General features: G+C 50.1%; 1 protein-coding gene and 2 long non-coding RNA genes across 3 annotated transcripts in view; 2 read left to right on the plus strand and 1 right to left on the minus strand.

Annotated features, from left to right (window-relative positions):
• The window catches only part of LOC109381857 (uncharacterized), a 13,401-nt gene extending 8,271 nt beyond the window's left edge, over positions 1 to 5,130 (plus strand). The window contains exon 3 of the long non-coding RNA XR_002123828.1: positions 2,091 to 5,130. This is a non-coding gene — a long non-coding RNA (uncharacterized LOC109381857). The remainder of the gene's footprint in view (positions 1 to 2,090) is intronic.
• A 9,620-nt stretch (positions 5,131 to 14,750) lies between these two features.
• Positions 14,751 to 16,859, minus strand: LOC109381856 (uncharacterized). Its single transcript, XR_002123827.1, has 2 exons — positions 14,985 to 16,859; positions 14,751 to 14,877 (listed from the first exon to the last, which is right to left on the minus strand). It is a non-coding gene; the product is annotated as an uncharacterized LOC109381856 (long non-coding RNA).
• A 241-nt stretch (positions 16,860 to 17,100) lies between these two features.
• CEBPB (CCAAT enhancer binding protein beta) lies at positions 17,101 to 19,224 on the plus strand. Its single transcript, XM_019640943.1, has one exon. It carries the CDS (start codon positions 17,577 to 17,579, stop codon positions 18,600 to 18,602), a length of 1,026 nt encoding a protein of 341 aa, XP_019496488.1. The 5' UTR covers positions 17,101 to 17,576; the 3' UTR covers positions 18,603 to 19,224.
• The last annotated feature ends 232 nt before the right edge of the window (positions 19,225 to 19,456 follow it).

Consider the following 19,456-nt stretch of genomic DNA (forward strand, 5'->3'; position numbering starts at 1 on the left):
TACCTTTGTTCTTATTTCTCAGGATTGCCGTGGCTATTTGGCATCTTTTATGGTTCCATATAAATTTTAGGATTATTTGTTCTAGCTGTATGAAAAATGCCATTGATATTTTGATAGGGATCACATTGAATCTATATTTTGCTTTGGGTAGTATGGACATTTTAACTATATTAATTCTTCCTATCCATGAGCATGGTATGTGTTTCTATTTATTTGTATCTTCTTTAATTTCTCTCTTCAGTGTCTTATAATTTTCTGAGTATAGGTCTTTTACTTCCTTGGTTAAATTTATTCCTAAGTATTTTATTTTTTTGATACAATTGTAAATGGGATTGTTTTCTTAATTTTTCTTTCTGATAGTTCATTATTGGTGTATAAAAATGCAACCAATTTCTGAATATTAATTTTGTATCCGCTACTTTACTAAATTCATTTATCAGTTCTAATAGTTTTTTGGTGGAATCTTTGGGGTTCTCTATGTATAGTATCATGTCATCCACAAATAATACAATTTTATTTCCCCCTTTCCAATTTGAATGCCTTTTATTTCTTTTTATTGTCTGACTGCTGTGACTAGAACTTATTCAACTGTTGAATGGTGAAAGTGGGCATCCTTGTCTTGTTCCTGATCTTAAGGGGAATGCTTTTAGCTCTTCTCCACTGAGTATGATATTCGCTGTGAATTTTCTATTGTTCATTTTAAAATCCCACTAATTATCCCAATGCTTATTCTTAAACTAGTTACTACCAAGGTCATTGTACCGCTTCCAAAGAGAAAACCTGCCTAGAGAAAAGAAAATCAACAACATCCACAAATATGCTTCAAAGAATCTGGGCTTAGAAATCCTACTCACAGGCTCTGTACATCTACAGCAGTGGTTCTCAGCTGGGGATGATTTTGGCCTCAGGGGGCACTTGACAATGTCTGGAGACATTTATGGTTACCACACTGGGGGTGGTGACATGCTACTGGCATCTTGCTGGTAGAGGCTAGGAATGCTGCTAAACATCCCACTATGCACAGGACAGCCCCATGATAGGAAATTCTGCAGCTGCAAATGTCAAGAGTGCCGAGGTTGAGAAACTCTGATCTATAAGTGAATTGGGAGAGACACCTCCCTCTGTTGCAATTGGAGCACCCTGTGGATCCACAGTTCACCCCAGCAGTGCCATTTCTCCTTAGCTACCCTGGAAAACCCCACTCTTGTAGGCATAGGGTGGTCCAGCCAAGTCTATTTCTGATTGCTGCAAACTGGAACCAACCCACACGCCCCATTCGGGGGAGACTGGTAAAATAAAACAATGTCGTCACACTGTGGCAGCTTCTCTTCCTTAGGCTCCATTTGCTTCTCTGTAAAATGGGGCTGGAGAGGTCAGATTGGAAGGATGACAATTACCTTGGGCCCAGCTGCTACTCTGTGACTTATGGCCACAACTGCTTCTGACTCATGCATACCTGACGCATTGGGGTTATGTGCTGACATGTCTCTGGGCTTTTATCAACAGGAGGCTGCCCAGGAATGTCTCCCTATTGGAATCCAGGGCAGGGCCTCTGCTGATTCACCTCTGGCTCAGAGTCTAGCTCATTTTGGAAGCAGCTTCAATTTCTGTAATGCCACCTATACAGTAGGCTCACTGCTAAGTCTACATTGTAACGCTCACAACTCCCACATGGATGAGCACGTTACCCTCTTGTCTGCGTTTTATAAATGAGGAAACTGAGGTTCACAGAAGTCGTGATACACTGCTGGGAAAGGCAGAATCAGGATTCAAACCTAAGATGGGTCAAATTCCAAGCAGACGCTATTTCCAGTCTGCTGCACCTTTTCTCACACATGGTCAGCACTCAGAAAATGTATGCGTGGCAGAGAATGGACAATATATTAATTGGTAATAGAACCCTGAGTCTTAGTAGAAAACGTATTAGCTATGTTAGCTAATGACTACCGTTCCCAGCCTCCCTTGCAGCAGTATGGAACATAAGACTAATTCCGGCCAACGGAATGAGAGTCGAAGTGGCACAAAAGAGTCTGGTGTGTGCCCTTAAAGAGGTTGAATTCTACTTTCTCTTCTCTACTTCCCACTGGCAGGAGTGTAGGTATGATGGCAGCGCTAGAGCAGCCAGCTTGGACCGTGAGATGGAAACTGCTGGTTGAAGATGGAAGAACTGTAAGATAGGAAGAGTCTGGGTCCCTGACACCATCAAGCCACCATCCAAAACGGGGCTGCTTTCATCCAGCCTTTCTTATATCACTGAACCTGTATCCCACCAATGCGTTTATTAAATGAATCACTGGATGTTTGAATGACAAAAGGAGCAGTCAGAGCCAGACCCCACACACATATAAAAATGCACCAAGACGAAACTCGAGCCTGGGTTGGAAGCATAGTCCAAGTGCAGTGGAAAAATTCATGGCTGGAGGAGCCAGCTCCGGACTGTTCCTTCTGCTAGCTTGCTGTATTCCCCTGGATAACCCACCTGCTCTCTCTGGTCCCAACACTCCTCAGTTGTAAACCAGGCTTAGCAAGTTCATGGAATCCATGCGGTTATGCAATTTAAAGATGTTCGTTGTTCTTTAAAATTCCACTTCTAGGAATCCATTCCCAGAGAAATTCCCACTTCATAGTCCACGAACACAGGTGCAAGGATGTAGCATGTTTGCGGAGCAAAAACTTGGCAATACCCTGAAAGGTGATTAAATAAACTAGGAAGCTTTCATGCTCTGGAGCGCTCGACTGCTGACTGCGGCCACGAGGAATTCTCTGGTGACACCTGCTGGCACAAAATGATACTGCAGCCCAGCAGCTAGGCATTGGGAATTTCCCGGACAAGAGAGGTTCCAGGCAGCTGTGAGGGTAGTTTGGGAGGCCATAGAGCAGGGAGAGATTTGGAAGGAAGGCTCAGGCATGGAGGTTGGCCTGGGTGTGGAGGCTGAGAACAATGGTCTGGATTTGAAGTCCAGCTTCACTACTTCCTAGTTGGGTGAACTTGGCACTTCCTCTGAGCCCCTCTACTTCTATAAAATGAGACTCCTGGGGTCCAAGTCATAGATGTCTGGAGAGGATTCCATGAGAGAATGCACTCATTTGATTATTTGTTGAACCCACATGGAGCTCCTATGAAGCCGGTGATCGACTGCACTAATCTAGGCGCTAAGGATATATCAGGACCCGGATCCTGCCCTCGCGGAGCTTCCAGTCCAGGGAGTGAAGGCAGTAAAGAAGTAAATATGCAGATAAGATCATTTCCGGTATTGATGACACTCTACAGGAAAGTGAAGCGGGAGCTGGCTCTGTGCGTGTGGAGGCGTTGTGATAACTTGGTGCTTGGGCAAGGCGTCTCTGAGGGGATTGGAGCAGAGGCCTGAAGGAGTTGTGTCTTGTGTATATAGAGTGCACATATTAATAAAATGCCAGTGAAGAACCCGGCTCATAGTAAATGCACAATAAACGGCGGATCAGCCTCGTCACACAAAGGAAAGGAAGTCCAGGGGTGATTGGACCTATTTCCCAGGGTCTGATACAGTCATGGAGAGTAAGAGACGTTTCCTCGGGGCCTGGTGGGTGGAGAAGCCGCTGCTGGACCTGAGCAGACCCAGCTCTGGGAGGTCTTGGGCAAAGTACTGTCTGGGCCTTCATTTCCTCATTTGGAAAACAGGGTGATAATGCTCCCCTTGTGAGAGTGGGGGATGTCATGGGCTGAATATGTCCCCCCCGCAATTCATGTATTGAAGTCCTGACCCCCGGTATCTCAGAATGTGAATGTATTTGGAGATAGGGTCTTTAAAGAGATCGTTAAGCTAGAACGAGGTCATTAGAGTAAACCCTAAGTCCATATGACTGGTGTCCTTATAAGAGATTAGGACACAGACATATACAGAGGGGACGACCAGTTCTGAGATCACTGAGGTGACTGCAGTGTGGCCCACATGGTATCTCGGGATTGGCCCTGCCTTGGGGGACCCAGCTTACTTAATTTCTGCTCGCCCCTCTGGTTCATTACTCAGCCATTCCACAACTTCATGTGGTACCGCTGTGACCATTCTGTAAATTGTGGTGTGGCTGGTATACCAGCGAGGGTCCAGTCTGGAGAACGGAGACCACGCTAGGAACTTCAGACAGGAGGAATGGAGTACAGGGAATTGCGTATACAAGTAATGGAAGAGCTGAGATGCCAAAGGGTGAGATGAGGCACCCCAGGATGAGCTAAGGCCAAAGAGGCAGAAGGAGGATATTGTATCACGAGTCCTAGCGGCCAGGGCTAGAACCCTAGTGGGATCTACCTGGTGGGAACTGGGCCCAGGCAAAAAGGGCCTATTAGGCATGGCCTGGTGGTCTTTGCCCTCAGATCGGTTTCCTGCCCCTCCCCTGCTCTACTCTGAATTACAGAGGGGCTGCCCTCTGCAAGCTGCATTTCCCAGGTCAGCTGACTTCCTGGTGGCCAATGGGAGGTCCTGGTGACAGACCGGAGGCCAGGAGGAGAGAAGCCAGAGTATTTCTCCTTCTCTTTACACCTGGGGCTGCATCTCCATCAATGACTGAGTCTCCTCCGTGGATCCAGACCCCGCGAGATAGTCCACGGTGCTTCTAGCTTTGTTGAGTGACCGTAGGCCCCAGGTTACTGTAACGTTACCTCCTCCCTCGGTCCCTCCAGCTTAGAGGTGCCAACGGCTTTCTGTTGCTGCACATCTCTGAGCTTCTTTGCAGTCTTTTGCTTGGCTTCTGGGTTGCCTCCATCACCTCTGCAAACACCTCCCTGTTGGAAAGCCTCTCTGTTTAAATGCTTAGTGGTTTCCTGGTTAAATAGTAATTGATATGAGGAAAGGATATGAGAGCAAATTGGCAAGTGGCCAGCCCAGCAGGCCTCTCCAGTCCTTTACTCCTTCTTATAAATAAAAACCTAGCAGCCTGCAGATGGGGAGAGGCAGCTGGGTGCTGGGGATCAGGAGGTGGCCCTACAGCCAGACAGGCCTCATTTTGTTCTCTCTCTGCCACTTGGCAGCTCTGTAAACTTCATCAAGGTACGTCCCCTCTGAGGCCTCAGTTTCCTTACCTGTCATGTGGGGATAAGGATCACATCCATCGATACAGGGCTGTCCTGCGGACTTGATGAGATGCGGCAGGGAAAGAACCGAGCCACCACCTTAAAAAAGAATAGGAAAGCGGAGTCTCCCCCTATCAGCAGCTAGAAGGCATACACCATGATAATAAAAGCAGTGGGGTGCCAGTGCGAGGAGCAACAGACCAGTGAGGCAGAGCAGTGGTGTCGGAGCGGCCCATGCGTGTAAGAGAACTAAACACACACAGGCTGCCCCACGGCCCACCTGGGAAAGGAGAGACCGTTCAGAAGATGGTGTTGGCAATCTGGCTCAAATGAAACTGGATCCTTGCTTCACGCTGCAGACAAAGGTGGCCTCTAGATGGATTAAGACTTAACATGAAGTGCAAACTGATGAAATTAATAGAAGTTATATATACACAACGGAATACTACTCAGCCATAAAAAGGAATGAAATTCTGACACAGGCTACAACATGGATGGACCTTGAAAACATTATGCTGAGTGAAATAAGCCAGTCTCAGAAGGGCTAATAGTGTATGATTCACTTATTTGAAGTATCTAGAGTAGTTAAATTCACAGAGACAGAGAACAGATGAAAGGTTTCCAGGGGCTGGAGAGAGGAGGAGAGCGGGGGTTAAGGGTACAGAGTTTCTGTTTGCGATGATGAAAAAGTTCTGGAAATGGAGGGTGGTGATGGTTGCACAGCACTGTGAATATATTCAGTGCCACTGAGCTGTACCCTACTAAAGGGCTAAAATGGTAAATTTCATGTTATTTATATTTTACCATAATAGAAAAACACTAATGTATGAAAGGTAAAAAACATTTAAAAAATTATTTTGATTACATCAAAATGAAGGATTCTAGCCAAAGGATATCATGGCCAAAGCTAATAGACAGATGTCAGACTATGAAGACACTGCGGCGTCTAAAATTGCAGTGCTTAGAATATACGAGAAACTTGCAAATAAACAAGAGAAAAGACAGCAGCCCCAATGGAAAAAGAGCAGTGGACATGGGGAGAGCAATTAACAGAAGAGGAAAACCACAAGCATGAGAAGAAGGCACAAACTCATTAGTAATAGGAAATGCAAATATAAACAACTAGGAGATACCACTTTACACCCAGGAGATTGGTAAAAATTAAAATGTTGGCCAGCACCCAGATTTTGGTTTCAAAATCTCCATTCTTCACTAAAATGAACTAGGGCAGGGGTAAGAAAAGTAGAAATTGAGCCTGGAGCAGCTTGTGCCGGAAAATAAGGAAATGCTCAAAGAATAATCAGGGATGTGGTGAAGTGACACAGGAGCCAGCTGAAAGGGGCTTACACTGGCCAGATCTGGGTCAGTTTGAGCACCAAAGTAAATAATGGTAGTGATGGATTTAGAACCCATGAAATAAAATCAAACCCATAGGTCCATACTGATATAAATGAATAAACAAATAAATGGGGGTGTGGTGATGTTAAGATATGTCCACACATTCTTTGACAGTCTTCTTTTTATTTATTTATTTTTTTTAAATTCAAAATTTTTTTTAACTGAGCCATCCTGCCACCTGTCAGCAGCTCAGCTCGGGCCGGGAATCGAACCAGCGACCCTGTTGCTCAGAGCTCACACTCTTGAGCGAGCTCTTAACCAATTGAGCCACTCGGCTGGCCCAACAGTCTTCTTTTTAAGAGATGGAATAAAATTCACTTCCTCTTGAGTGGGGGGGGTCTAACTTAGTGATTCTATTCTAATGAGTAGAATATGGCAGAAGTGATGATGTGCTGGAAAACTAGGATATAAAAGGCATGTGCTTCCCTCTTGCTCTCTCTGATTCCTCTCTCGGGGGGAAGACAGCTTCCGTGCTGTGAGGACACTCAAGGAGCCTTAAGAAGAGGCCCACATGTTGAGTGCTGAGCTGTCCAATACTGTAGCCACTCGCCACATGTGTTAGGCACTTGCAGTATGGCTGGTCCAAATTGGAATATGCTGTGTTAATATACACTCAATTTCAAAGACAGCATGAACAAAAGATGTCAACTAGCTCATTAGCAATTTTTTTTTATATTGAGAACATGTTGAAATGAGATGTTAGATATATTGGGTGAAATAAAATATATTACTAAAATGAATTTCACCTGTATCTTTTTCTTTTAGTTTTAATTGGGGAACAGTGTGTTTTTCCAGGACTCATCAGCTCCAAGTCAAGAAGTTGTTTCAATCTAGTTGTGGAGGGTGCAGCTCAGTGGCCCATGCGAGGATCGAACTGGCAACCTCGGTGTTATGAGTCTGTGCTCTAACCAACTGAGCTAACTGGCCGTCCCTCACCTGTATCTTTTTCTAGTTTTCAAACTGTGGCTGCCAGAAAATGTAAAATTAGACACGTGGTTCCCACTGATAGCTCACGTTATAGTCCTACTGGGTAGTGATACTCCAGCCCCAGCTGAGCTTTCAGATGACTGTCGCCCCAGCTGACACCTTGACTGCAACTTCTGAGAGACTCAAAGCCAGAACCTTCCAGCTAAACTACTCTTGAATTCCTGACCCACAAAAACAGTGAGAAAATGATTATTATTTTAAGCTGCTAAGGTTTGGGGTCATTTATTACATGGCAATAGATCGATTGAGGCAAGCATATACATGGATGTGAAAATCAGTGGGTGAAAGAGGAGGAACAGGATATTTAAATAGTTTAAAACTATCTCTTCACAAGATGCTTGTTCATTGCCAAGAGAAAAACAGTAGCTTGACAGTGGTGAAACCTGGCAGATGTCGCCTTGACCACGTGATCAATATTAGCATCACCAGTAACAGGACAAACGGCTCTCAGGTGCTTCCTGATGGGAAGCACCGAGGAGGACACACCACCACTCGGGTCGTACCTGACAGAGGGGCAGAGCCTAAGTCCAAACTTGAGGAAACCAGACAGACTCATGGGAGGCACATTTTACAAAGTAACTGGCCTGAACTCTTCAAAAATGTTAAGGTCATGGATGAGAAAGGAAGACTGAGGAACTGATCCCAATTAAAGGAGAACAAAGCGACCAGACCACTAAATGCAGAGTAAGTTGCAGACACCAGCACACCTCACCCCAACCACTTCAGCATGCACATCATCACCTAGAGGTCACTATTACGTTCAGTGAAATGCACACATCTTAGGTGTACTTTATTTTTGACAAATGCCTCTACCTGTGTCATCCAAGCTCTTTCCAAAATACAGAACACGAAGTGGGTTGAATTGTGTCCCTCAAAAAGACATATTCAAGTCCTAATCCTTGTGGATGCGACCTTCTTTGGAAATAGGGTCTTTGCAGATGTCACTGACTTAAGATGCGATCATACTGCATTAGGCGGGCCCTAAATCCAATGACTGGTGTCTTTATAAGAGAAAGGAGATCTGGACACAGACACACATGGGGGAGGAGGGCTATGCAAAGACAGAGGCAGAGATTGGAATGATGGACCTATTAGCCAAGGAACAGCAAGCACTGCTGGGAGCCACCAGTGGCTGAAGAGGCAAGGACGGACTTGCCCCGAGTCTTCAGAGGGAGCATGGCTCTGATTTCAGGATCCTGGCCTCCAGAACTGTGAGAGAATAAATGGATGTTGTTTTAAGCTGCCTAGTTTGTGGTACTTCATTATGACACATTATGGCAGGTAAAGTAATACAGAACATCTACCCCCCCCCAAAAGTACCCTTGTGCCCCTGCCCAGTCAATCCTGCCCATCCCCCAGCTTGAGGCAACCACCGTTCTGATATTTTTCCATCGTAGATTAATTTTTGCTTATTTTAGAGCTTCGTATAAATGGAATCATGTAGCAGGCATTCTTTTGTGTCTGGTATCTTTTAGTTAGTACAAGATTTTGGAGAGTTATCCAGACCGTTGCATCTATCAGTGGTTGGCACGCCTATAATTAAAGGCAGTGGGCTGGAGGGGGAAGCAAATTTCGAAGCTGAGGAGAGGAATGGACAATGAGGCTGGGAAATTTCTCTTCAAAGCTGGGCTTGGAGCCTCCTGCCTTGGGGTCTCTGACCTCTCAGGTAGGAGGAGGCTGGGCTTCATTGCCACCTGGTGACAGGTGTTACAGGCAGAGGGAACAGCATGAGCAAAGGTGTGGGGGCAGGACCATGCAATGTACTCATACGGCTTTCCAAACTCAAACGTGTAAGGTAGTCCATAGCCATGGAGAACAGTTTAAAATTAGAAAAGGGTCTTCCTTCCACATCCCTCTGAGGCCCCTGCCCTCATTCTGTGGTAGACTCACCTTAGGGGCTCCCAGTGAACCAGCCGCCTGGGGTGCGTGCCCTGTGCAGTCCCCTGCCCTTGCATCCGGGCTGAGCAACAGAATGTGATAGAAATGGTGATGTGCCAGTTTGGGGCTTAAGCCCTAAGGAAGGCTTAGCCGCTTTCACTTCCGTGCTCTTGGGAGAGCCAGCTGTAAAAAGTACGGCTGCTGTGGTGGGGAGGCCAGGTGCAAAGGCCACGTGGAGTGGAAACTCAGACACGTGCAGGGGCTATGTAGAAAGCCACGTGAAGATACCACGGGAAGGGGCTGCCTATGCAGAGGCCACTTGGAGAGGCCACGTGGGGAGGGAGAGACTATATAATGGAGAACGGAGGAACGGAGGACGAAGCTTGGGGCCATCCTCACCAAGGTGCCACACACGGGAAAGAACAAGTCACCTTGGGCGTTCCAGCCAGCAGCCAGCCGCCAGGACTGGAGCAGAGGCAAGCTGTCCCCTTGTGCCCTGTCCAGATTCCTGACCCACAGGATGGTGGTTTTGTTAAGCCCCTAAGTTTTGGGGTACGTTATTACACACCACTATTCAGAGAAGCCCAGGCCCTAGCCTGCCACTGTTGCCAGTTTCTTAGGACCCTTCCAGTGAGAGACTACGTCCTCAACCAAACGGATGAGTAAATTCCGGAATTCCCCCTTGTGTGTGGGGGTTCGCACACCACCCCTCCTGGCCTGCACTTTGGCTGTCTTCCCTTAACACCAGATCCTGGAGATGGTTCTAGATGTGTGCTGTTCAATACAATAGTCACTAGCCACAGTCTATTTAAATGTAATTAAAATCAAACAAAATAAAAAGTTCAGTTCCTCAGTCACACTAGCCACATCTTAAGTGCTCAATGGCCACATGTGGCTGGTAGCTCTATAGGGCAGAGCACAGCTGTAGCATATTTCCATCATCCCAGAAAGTTCTATGGGACAGCACTGGTTTGGATCCTCGCCGGCAGAGTTGCCTCTCTTTTTAGAAGCAGCATAGTATTTCCTGGTAACGATAGCTACTGATGTATCTCCCAAGTTTCTGCTATTACAAATGTCCATTTGTCTCTGTGCTGGTAGGAGTGTCTTTGTTGTATAAAAGCCCAGCATTTCTGGGCCCAATGGTTTCCATTTTGAGAGCTATGGCCAAATTACTCAAAACTGGAGGCTGTACCCCTTGGCACAACCACCAAAAGTTTTCCCCCACTTTCATCAACACTGTGTGTTATTCACATTAAAAAACTTTTAGCTAATGGCGAAGGTTTTAAAGACAAATAATAGAGGGACACTGCTCTGCCATGCCTTCTCGCAACATCACAATGCCACTGGGCATCTTCCCATGTTGACATATGAAGATCTACCTTGTCTTTTTTTTTTTTAATTGTGGTAAAATTCACATAACATAAAATTTACCATGTTAACTGTTTTTAAGTGGACAGTTCAGTGGCATTAAGTACATTCACATTGTTGTGCTACCATCACCACCATCCACCTCTAGGACTTCGTCATCTTCCCAAACTGAAACTCTGTCCCCATGAAACACTCGCTCCCGCTTCCACCCTTCCCCCAGCCCCTGGCAACCACCATTCTGCTTTCTGTCCCTATGAGTTTGCTCTAGGGACTTCATATAAGTGGAATCATGCAGTATTTGCCCTTTTGTGACTGGCTTCTTTCCCTCAGCATAATGACTTCAAGATTTACCCATATTGTAGCATGTATCAGAATATCCTTTTATTTTTATTTATTTTAAAGATTTTATTGGGTAATTGGGGGAGGGGAACGGCATTGGGAAATCGGGGAAGGGGAACAGACAAGTGGCTGTCTTTTTGTTCTTCAGTCTAGTTGTGGAGGACGTCGCTTCACTGGCCCATGTTGGTGTTATCATTGCGCTCTTCCTGGGTGAGAGAGTTGCTCGCCGGCCACAGGACAGCCGCTCACAGCAGCTCACGCCGGCTGCCAGCCACTCATGGTAGCTCATGGCAGCCCACTGCAGCCTACACCGTCGCCGGTGACTTACAGCAACCCAGCTCCAGTGAGCTGTTGTTCATCATCTTAGCTGCAGAGGGCGCAGCGTCACTGGCCCTCCTGTGGGGCCCTGCTGCTCAGAGCTGATGTCCCAGGCCAACTCTTAAGCAACGCACCACTCGGCCGGCCCAGAATATCCTTTTAAAAGACTGAGCAATATTCCATTGTATGTATAGACCCCATTTTGTGGATCCACTAATCCATTGATGGATACTTGCGTGGCATCTGCCTTTTGGCTATTGTGAATAATGCTGCTATGAACATGGATGTACAAATATCTGTTCAAGATTCTGCTTTGCATTCTTTTGTGTATCTACTTAGAAGTGGAATTGCTGGATCATATGGTAATTCTATTTTTAATTTTTTGAGGAACAGCCATACTGTTTCCCACAGTGGCTGTACCATTTTACATTTCCACCAAGAGTGCACAAGACTTGGTCTCTCCATAGCGCCACCTACACTTACTTTCTGGTTTTCTTGATAGTATCCAACCTAGTGGGTGTGAGGTGGTCTCTTATTGTGGTTTTGATTTGCATTTCCTTAGTGATTAGTGACGTGGGACATCTTTTCATGTGCTTATTGGTCATCCATATATCTTCTTTGGGGAAATTTTAAGTCCTTTGCCCATTTTTAATTGGGTTTTCTATTGTGAGGTTGTAGGAGTTCTTATATATTCTGGATAGTAACCTCTTATCTGATTGATTTGCTATATTTTCTCCCATTCTACAGGCTGCCTTTCTACTCTGTTGGTTTTGTTCTTTGTTGCACAGAAGTTATAAATTTTGATGTAGTCCTATTTATCTACTTTTTTTCTTTTGGTTGCCAGTGCTTTTGGTGTGCCTTTAAATGGCTCTGGGGTGGTCCATGGTGTGGCTGTTCTATAATTGGATCTATCAGCAAATTCTGAAGGTTCCACTTTCAAAACAGATTCAGATTTCGACTACTTCTCCCCATCCCCATGGCCACTGCCCTGGTGGAGTCCGCCATCATCTGCTTGCATGACTGCAGTTATGTCCTCACTGGGCTCCCTAATTCTGCCCTTACCTCCAGTACAGCCCACCCCCTACATGCAGCCAGAGGGATTCTGTTAGAAGCTAAGTCAGATCCTGTCCCTCCTCTGCTCAGAACTGTGACTCCTGCTAACCCAGAGTAAGAGCCAGTCTTTACAATGGCCCACAAAGCCCTGAGTGATATGGTCCCCACAATTTCTATGAGACAATTTCTTGCTACTTCCCTCAACTGCATGGGCCAGGCAGGTTTCTACCTCAGGGCCTTTGCACTTGCTGTCCCCCCCCCACGCCATTCTCCCCACAGCTACCTTTATGACCCACTTTCTCACCGCATTTATGTTTTTGCTCAACTATCACCTCAAGGAGTCCTCCCATTACCACTTTAAAGTTAAAATACTCCCCCCTCTCACCCCAGCATTCCCATCCCCCTCCTCTGCTGTAGTTTTCTCTGTGGTGCTCACCAGAAAGGAACACGATGTATACTTTTCTCCTTTATCTTATTTGTTGTTTGTCTTCCTCCAGGGGAATGTCAACTCTATGAGAACAGGAATAGCTTCTGTCAGGAATATGTCTCTAGGGCATGAGCCACAGTAGGTGCCAAAAAATATTTGCTGAATGACTAAGTAAAAGTGAGCACCTTTTGTCTGTTTGTTGGACATTTTTTATTTCTTTCAGTGGCCTGCTCATGTCCTGTGAGCATCGATCATATCCACAGCTCTGACCTCTGTATCCCAAAGCAAGGTGCCCAATAGCACCTCATTGAAAAGGATTCTTTAAATCACTCTTGCATTCCTAGAGCCTGCCACATGGTGGCAGCATATGCTCAGGCAAGTTTTGCAGCCAGCCCTGAGCGTCTCCCAGGACCCCCAAATTCCATATCCCAGGACATTGGGCCTGGCAGCCCTTAGGGATCTAATCTCAGCCTCATTGGGCAGAGGGGGAAAGTGAAGCCTTAAAAGAGGAGACATGGTGGGAAAATCTCAGACATTGGAATCAGGGTGTGTGTCTTTTTAAGTCCGGCTTTTACCAGTTTACTGCAGTCTTGGGGGAGGTCTTAACCTCTGGTCCTGTTTCCCACCTGCCTGCTTTATGAGGTTTTTGTGACTTGCTTTTGTGAGGCTCTGCGGAGGTCTGATTCATTTCCACGTACTGGTGGGGCCAGTGTGGGAACAGCAGGCCCAGAACACCCATGAGAGTGGGGATATTGCCCCATTTTAGAGATCTGGGACTGAGGTCTAGAGGGGACATCAGAGTGCAGCAGCCAGGGTGCAGAGCAAGAACAAAAGTCTGATCCTTGCTGCAATCCCCACACTCCAAACCCACTAGAGATAATCTCCACGGACCATCTCTGATGGGTCCCCTTTCTGCCTTAGTTTTTACCCACTGGGTGGTCTCTAAGCCCCTCTGCCAACACCTTTATCGCTCTCATCAAAGCAGCAACAATGGGACTTCCTCTGGGCAAGTCACCTCAGTTTCCTCCTCCAGAAAATGGGGCTAAGGAAAAGCTGCAGACTAGAATGAACTCTGAAAGCAGTTTGCGGGCAGAGGGGGGCATGTGTATGGATAGGAAAGGGCCTGTTCCTTCCACAGCCCCTCCTGGCTCCTGCTCACCACGCCAGGCCTTGTGGGCCCAGCCCATGGCTTTTGGTTTTAAAAGAGAAGCTGGAAATTTAAATTTTGATGTGAAGTCTCCAAATGTTGGCAATAAATTCATTGAAACCACACAAAGCAAAGCACCATGGAGTCAAACTGAGCACGTCTGTGGGTTGGATTTGGCTGCTGGCTGCCAGTTTGAGACCCTGCACGGTCCAGGTTCCTACAAACACCTACGCAGGACGTAACTGGGAGAGAGCATTGTGGGTGGTGTCAGGTGAATCATGGTTTCTGGGCTCTGGCTGCCTGCAGGGCCACTGGGGTGTGCTCTGGACCTCTGGGCCATAGTGGTTCAGCTCCCATCAGCCCCCTTCTCGGGAAAGGCTGAGCATTAATGGTAAGGCAGCAGGCTCAGCCTGTTGAGCAACAGCCTTGTGAAAACAAGGGCTTACGTCACCTGTCACCCGAGCAGGCATGCAGCCTCCCTGCAGGACACCTAGGGTGGCACTGAGGTGGGAACTGCCACTGATTTTACTTTCAGACCAGAATGGGGAATCCTGGGCAGGGAAGGGAGGAAAGCAAAAGGCTCAGTACTTGGTGGGCACAGTTCCATTCTAGAGGCCAGAAGGGCAAGACCTGATGGGGCTGAGTCTCGTCCTTGGGAGCCAGTCCCCAGGGTCTGGGTGGCCTTTTGACTCACTGTGTGATCCAGGGCCACCCTTCCCTGCACCTCATTTTTTCCATTCAGAAAATGGGGCTCACATCACCAGATTTGTTATGATTACAAACCCAAAGGGGAAGGTCAGGCTGGAAGGACTTTAATCCTTCCCGCCTCTTTAATGTGAACTTGAGCAGGAACACTTAGCTCTGCTGGGCCTCAGTTTCCTCATTTGTACAGTGGAGATTAATAATAGGACCTGATTCCTATAAATAATCAGGATTAAATGAGTTAAAATATGCAAAGAGCTTAAAATGTGGTTCAGAGAGGGTGGAAGATTGGCTTGAGGGCACACAGCAAATCCTCCAATTACCTTCAGACCCCACCAGGTCTCACTGCATCTTCCGCAGAATCCTGAGAGTTGGGAGGCAGGTGCTGAGGCTCAGAGAGGGGAGCCATCTTGCCTGATGTCACACAGCCCAGCTAATGGGGGACCTCACCTTGTACTCAGCCTTCTTCATCTGTTTTAGGCACCTTCTGTGTGCCAGGCACTGTTTTAGGCACTGGGGTACACCAGTGAACAAAACAAAAAATCCCTGCCCTGTTGGGGCTGACATGGGAAGGAGGCAGCAGGGACAGAAAGCAAGGTGAGTAGTTAAAATAACTTTGATAGTCATAAGAACAGTCAAGGAAATAAAGCAGGGGGTGTGAAAGGAGTGATTGAGGGCCTGGGACTTTTGATGGGAAGGTCAGGAAGGGCTTCTTCGAGGTGGTAACCTTTGGGCTGAGCCTTGGGCAGAGCTGGGGGGACAATCTTCTTGGTCCAGAGGGAACAGGAAGTGCATTCATTTGCTGGTAAATTTTGGATAGGCCCAGCCCAGGAGTTCCAGTACTGAAGGGACAGTCCTCATGGTGTGGTCAGTTGCGCGGGGAGAGGGGTAGACAAGACAACTAGGATAATGGCAGCTGGAGATAAGGGCCAGGCAGGAAGTTCACCAGCAAGTGGGGCAGGGAGGGCATCTTGGAGGCGGTGAGCCTCCAGCTCAGACCTGAGTGTCCCAGGGCTGAGGGGCCCTGGGGCCCTGGGGCCTCAGATACCTCCCAGGTGCTGGGAAGGCCCAGAAAGCTAGCAGGCCAGGTTAGTGTTTCATCCCCCCCTCCCTGCCCCCCACCCCTCAAGGGCGCTCCTGGAGATGTCATTTCTCCAGCTCTCCAGGGCAGAGGTCACCCCAGCTCAGCAGATAACGTTTAAGATTGAGCAATGCCTGCTTGCCCGCCAAGGCTGGGGTCAGTGGGCCGGGGGTCAGCCTCAGGCAGGCTGGGAGCTCCTGCCTGGGCCTGAGTGACTGAGTGGTGGGCCCAAGGAGCTGCCCAAATGGCCTAGGAATGGGGCCAGAGAGGGCAAGGGGCTGCTTGAGCCCATTTAGCAGGGAGGGCCTCAGGTGTACGCTCACGTCCAGGATGGGACATGGCCCATTTGCACAGCTTTGTACCACGAGCAGCAAAAGCCTCCTGGCAGGGTGAAAAAGTGAACCGTGGGTCTAGGTCCACCCGGAGTGCACAATGGGGACTTGGTAAAAATGGAGGCAGTCCCCTCTCTCTCCTGCAGTGGGCTTGGCTTGACTCCCCTTCCCACCAGCCTCAGAAACAGGTCTCTTGAGGCTTTTGAGCCCTCAAGTTGGCAGATCTGTCTTAGGGAGCCTGGAAAAGGGGTTTCCTTTTGAGACTAATGGGAGCCATGAGGCCGTGTGACCTTAGGCATGCTAGGCCCCCTCTAGTCCTCTTTCGGCCTCTGGGGGAGGCCCTTCCTTCTGATGTGCCTCCCAGAGTGGACTTAAAACGAAGACTTACGTTTGGTCATCTGTGGTGGAGACAGCGATACAACTAAACGCAACAGTAAGGATACCTTCATGGAAGCTCAGAGAAGTTCAGTGACTCGCCCAAGGTCACCGTGTGGCAGAGCTGAGCACCCTGTCCCTTCCATCCTCCTGAGGGCCCAGGTCAGGGTGGGGTGGGGCTGGAGCAGACCCAGGTGTCGTCTAAGGGGGCGGGCAGGTGCGGTGGGTGGCGCTGGGGGGCAAGGCCGACTGGGGCAGAAGCCCCAGGGGAGCGCGCCCCTGACCTGCCCGTCCCCTCTCCAAGGTCCTCCTATTGAGAGTGGCTTTAAGAGAAGAGTCGCCATAGGTGTGGAATCCTTTCCTACAAGCGGGGGATAGGGGCAAGTTTAGGGGCGGGGCCGTATCCGGGAGATGGGTTACCTCTCCAGGAGCCAGAGCTGGGGTTTGTCTCCAGGATCACACCTGGGAGCACCTTCTGTTTGGGGCGTCCGGGCTGGACGCCGCGGATCCTGAAGCCACCGCCTCTTCCAGCAGGGGGCGGGCCGCCGCCGCGTTTCGGGTGGGGGAAGGCGATCGCGTCGCCCCCTCCCGGGTTTCCTCCCCCCTTCAGTACAGCCTACAGACCAGAAGGGGCGGTCTGGGGGCGGGGTCGCACCTCCCCTTCTCGCTCCCAATCCCGGGGCCGTCTGGTGGGAGTGGGCAGGGGGCGTGAAGCTGCCCCCCGGAGCCCGAGGACTCCCGAGGGCGCGCTCCTGGTCTTCCGTTAGGCCGCCGACCTTCCAGGGGTCTCAGGCGGCCACGGTGTGGCTGTGTCCCGGCGGCGGCGGGAGGGGCCGGGGCGGCCGCCAGGCGTGACGCAGCCGTTGCCATGGGCCGCCTTATAAATAACCGGGCTCAGGAGAAACTTTAGCGAGTCAGAGCCGCGCACGGGACCGGGAAGGGGACTCACCCGAGGGTCCAGCTGTCAGCCCCCGCACTAGTAGCGGCCACCCCGGCACCGGCAGCAGCGGCAGCGGCAGCAGCAGCAGCAGCGACACAGCGGCGACAGTTCGCAGCCAGGAGGTCGCGCCACCTGCGGGCCGGCCGGAGCGGGCAGCGTCAAGCCCCCTCCCTGGGCACCCGCGTTCATGCAACGCCTGGTGGCCTGGGACCCAGCATGTCTCCCCCTGCCGCCGCCGCCTGCCTTTAAATCCATGGAAGTGGCCAACTTCTACTACGAGGCGGACTGCTTGGCTGCTGCGTACGGCGGCAAGGCGGCCCCCGCGGCGCCCCCCGCGGCCAGACCTGGGCCGCGCCCCCCCGCCGGCGAGCTGGGTAGCATCGGCGACCACGAGCGCGCCATCGACTTCAGCCCGTACCTGGAGCCGCTGGCGCCGCAGGCCCCGGCTACGGCCACGGACACCTTCGAGGCGGCTCCGCCCGCGCCCGCCTCCGCGCCCGCCTCCTCCGGGCAGCACCACGACTTCCTCTCCGACCTCTTCTCCGACGACTACGGGGGCAAGAACTGCAAGAAGGCGGGAGAGTACAGCTACGTGAGCCTGGGGCGCCTGGGGGCCGCCAAGGGCGCGCTGCACCCGGGTTGCTTTGCGCCCCTGCACCCGCCGCCCCCGCCGCCGCAGCCCTCCGAGCTCAAGGCGGAGCCGGGCTTCGAGCCCGCGGACTGCAAGCGGAAGGAGGAGGCTGGAGGGCCGGGCGGCGGCGGCGCAGGCATGGCGGCTGGCTTCCCGTATGCGCTGCGCGCCTACCTCGGCTACCAGGCGGTGCCGAGCGGCAGCAGCGGGAGCCTGTCCACGTCCTCGTCGTCCAGCCCGCCCGGCACGCCGAGTCCCGCCGACGCCAAGGCGCCCCCCGCCTCCTGTTACGGGGGGGCGGCGCCGGCGCCCTCACAGGTCAAGAGCAAGGCCAAGAAGACCGTGGACAAGCACAGCGACGAGTACAAGATCCGGCGGGAGCGCAACAACATCGCGGTGCGCAAGAGCCGCGACAAGGCCAAGATGCGCAACCTGGAGACACAGCACAAGGTCCTGGAGCTCACGGCTGAGAACGAGCGGCTCCAGAAGAAGGTGGAGCAGCTGTCGCGCGAGCTCAGCACCCTGCGGAACTTGTTCAAGCAGCTGCCCGAGCCCTTGCTCGCCTCCTCCGGCCACTGCTAGCGCGACCCCCGCGCGCGTCCCCCTGCCGGCCGGCCTCCGCGCTGCCGGGCGCGCAGCGGCCGCGAGACTCCGGGAAGCGCCCGCGCTCCCGCCCCCGCCCCCGGTGGCGCCGGCAAAACTTTGGCACTGGGGCACTTGGCAGCGCGGGGAGCTCGTCGGTAATTTTAATATTTTATTATATATATATATATCTATATTTTTGTCCAAACCAACCGCACAAGCAGATGGGGCGCCCGCCCGTGGTATTTAAAGAAGAAATGTCTATGTGTACAGATGAATGATAAACTCTGGCTCTCCCTCTGCCCCTTCTCCAGGCGCCGGCGGGCGGGCCGGTTTCGAAGTTGATGCAATCGGTTTAAACATGGCTGAACGCGTGTGTACACGGGACTGACGCAACCCACGTGTAACTGTCAGCCGGGCCCTGAGTAATCGCTTAAAGATGTTCCTACCGGGTTGTTGCTGTTGCTGTTGTTTTTGTTGTTGTTTTTGGTCTTTTTTTGTATTATAAAAAATAATCTATTTCTATGAGAAAAGAGGCGTCTGTATATTTGGGAATCTTTTCCGTTTCAAGCATTAAGAACACTTTTAATAAACTTTTTTTTTTTTTGAGAATGGTTAAAAAGCCTTTTGGGGGCAGTAGTTGGCTTTTGATTTTTTTTTTCTTTAGTTTGGATTTCTGTGATTTAATTTTTGCTTTTCTGGTGTGGGGGGTTGTTGTGCGTGGGGGGCTGCTAATATTTTTGGCTTTTTTTGGTGGTTGGGAGGGGGTGTAGCAGCTATTTTTTTCTCCTCTTCTGCTACTCCCCCCAGGACCTGTGCTTGGAGATGGGGGTACAGGCCTTGGGGGGAGGGGC

The sequence above is a fragment of the Hipposideros armiger genome, unplaced genomic scaffold, assembly GCF_001890085.2.
Source record: "Hipposideros armiger isolate ML-2016 unplaced genomic scaffold, ASM189008v1 scaffold_54, whole genome shotgun sequence".
NCBI classification, from domain to species: Eukaryota; Metazoa; Chordata; class Mammalia; order Chiroptera; family Hipposideridae; genus Hipposideros; species Hipposideros armiger.

Excerpts from the sequence above, each read along its gene's own strand:
- CEBPB (XM_019640943.1), top strand. The coding sequence starts at position 17,577 with ATGCAACGCCTGGTGGCCTGGGACCCAGCATGTCTCCCCCTGCCGCCG.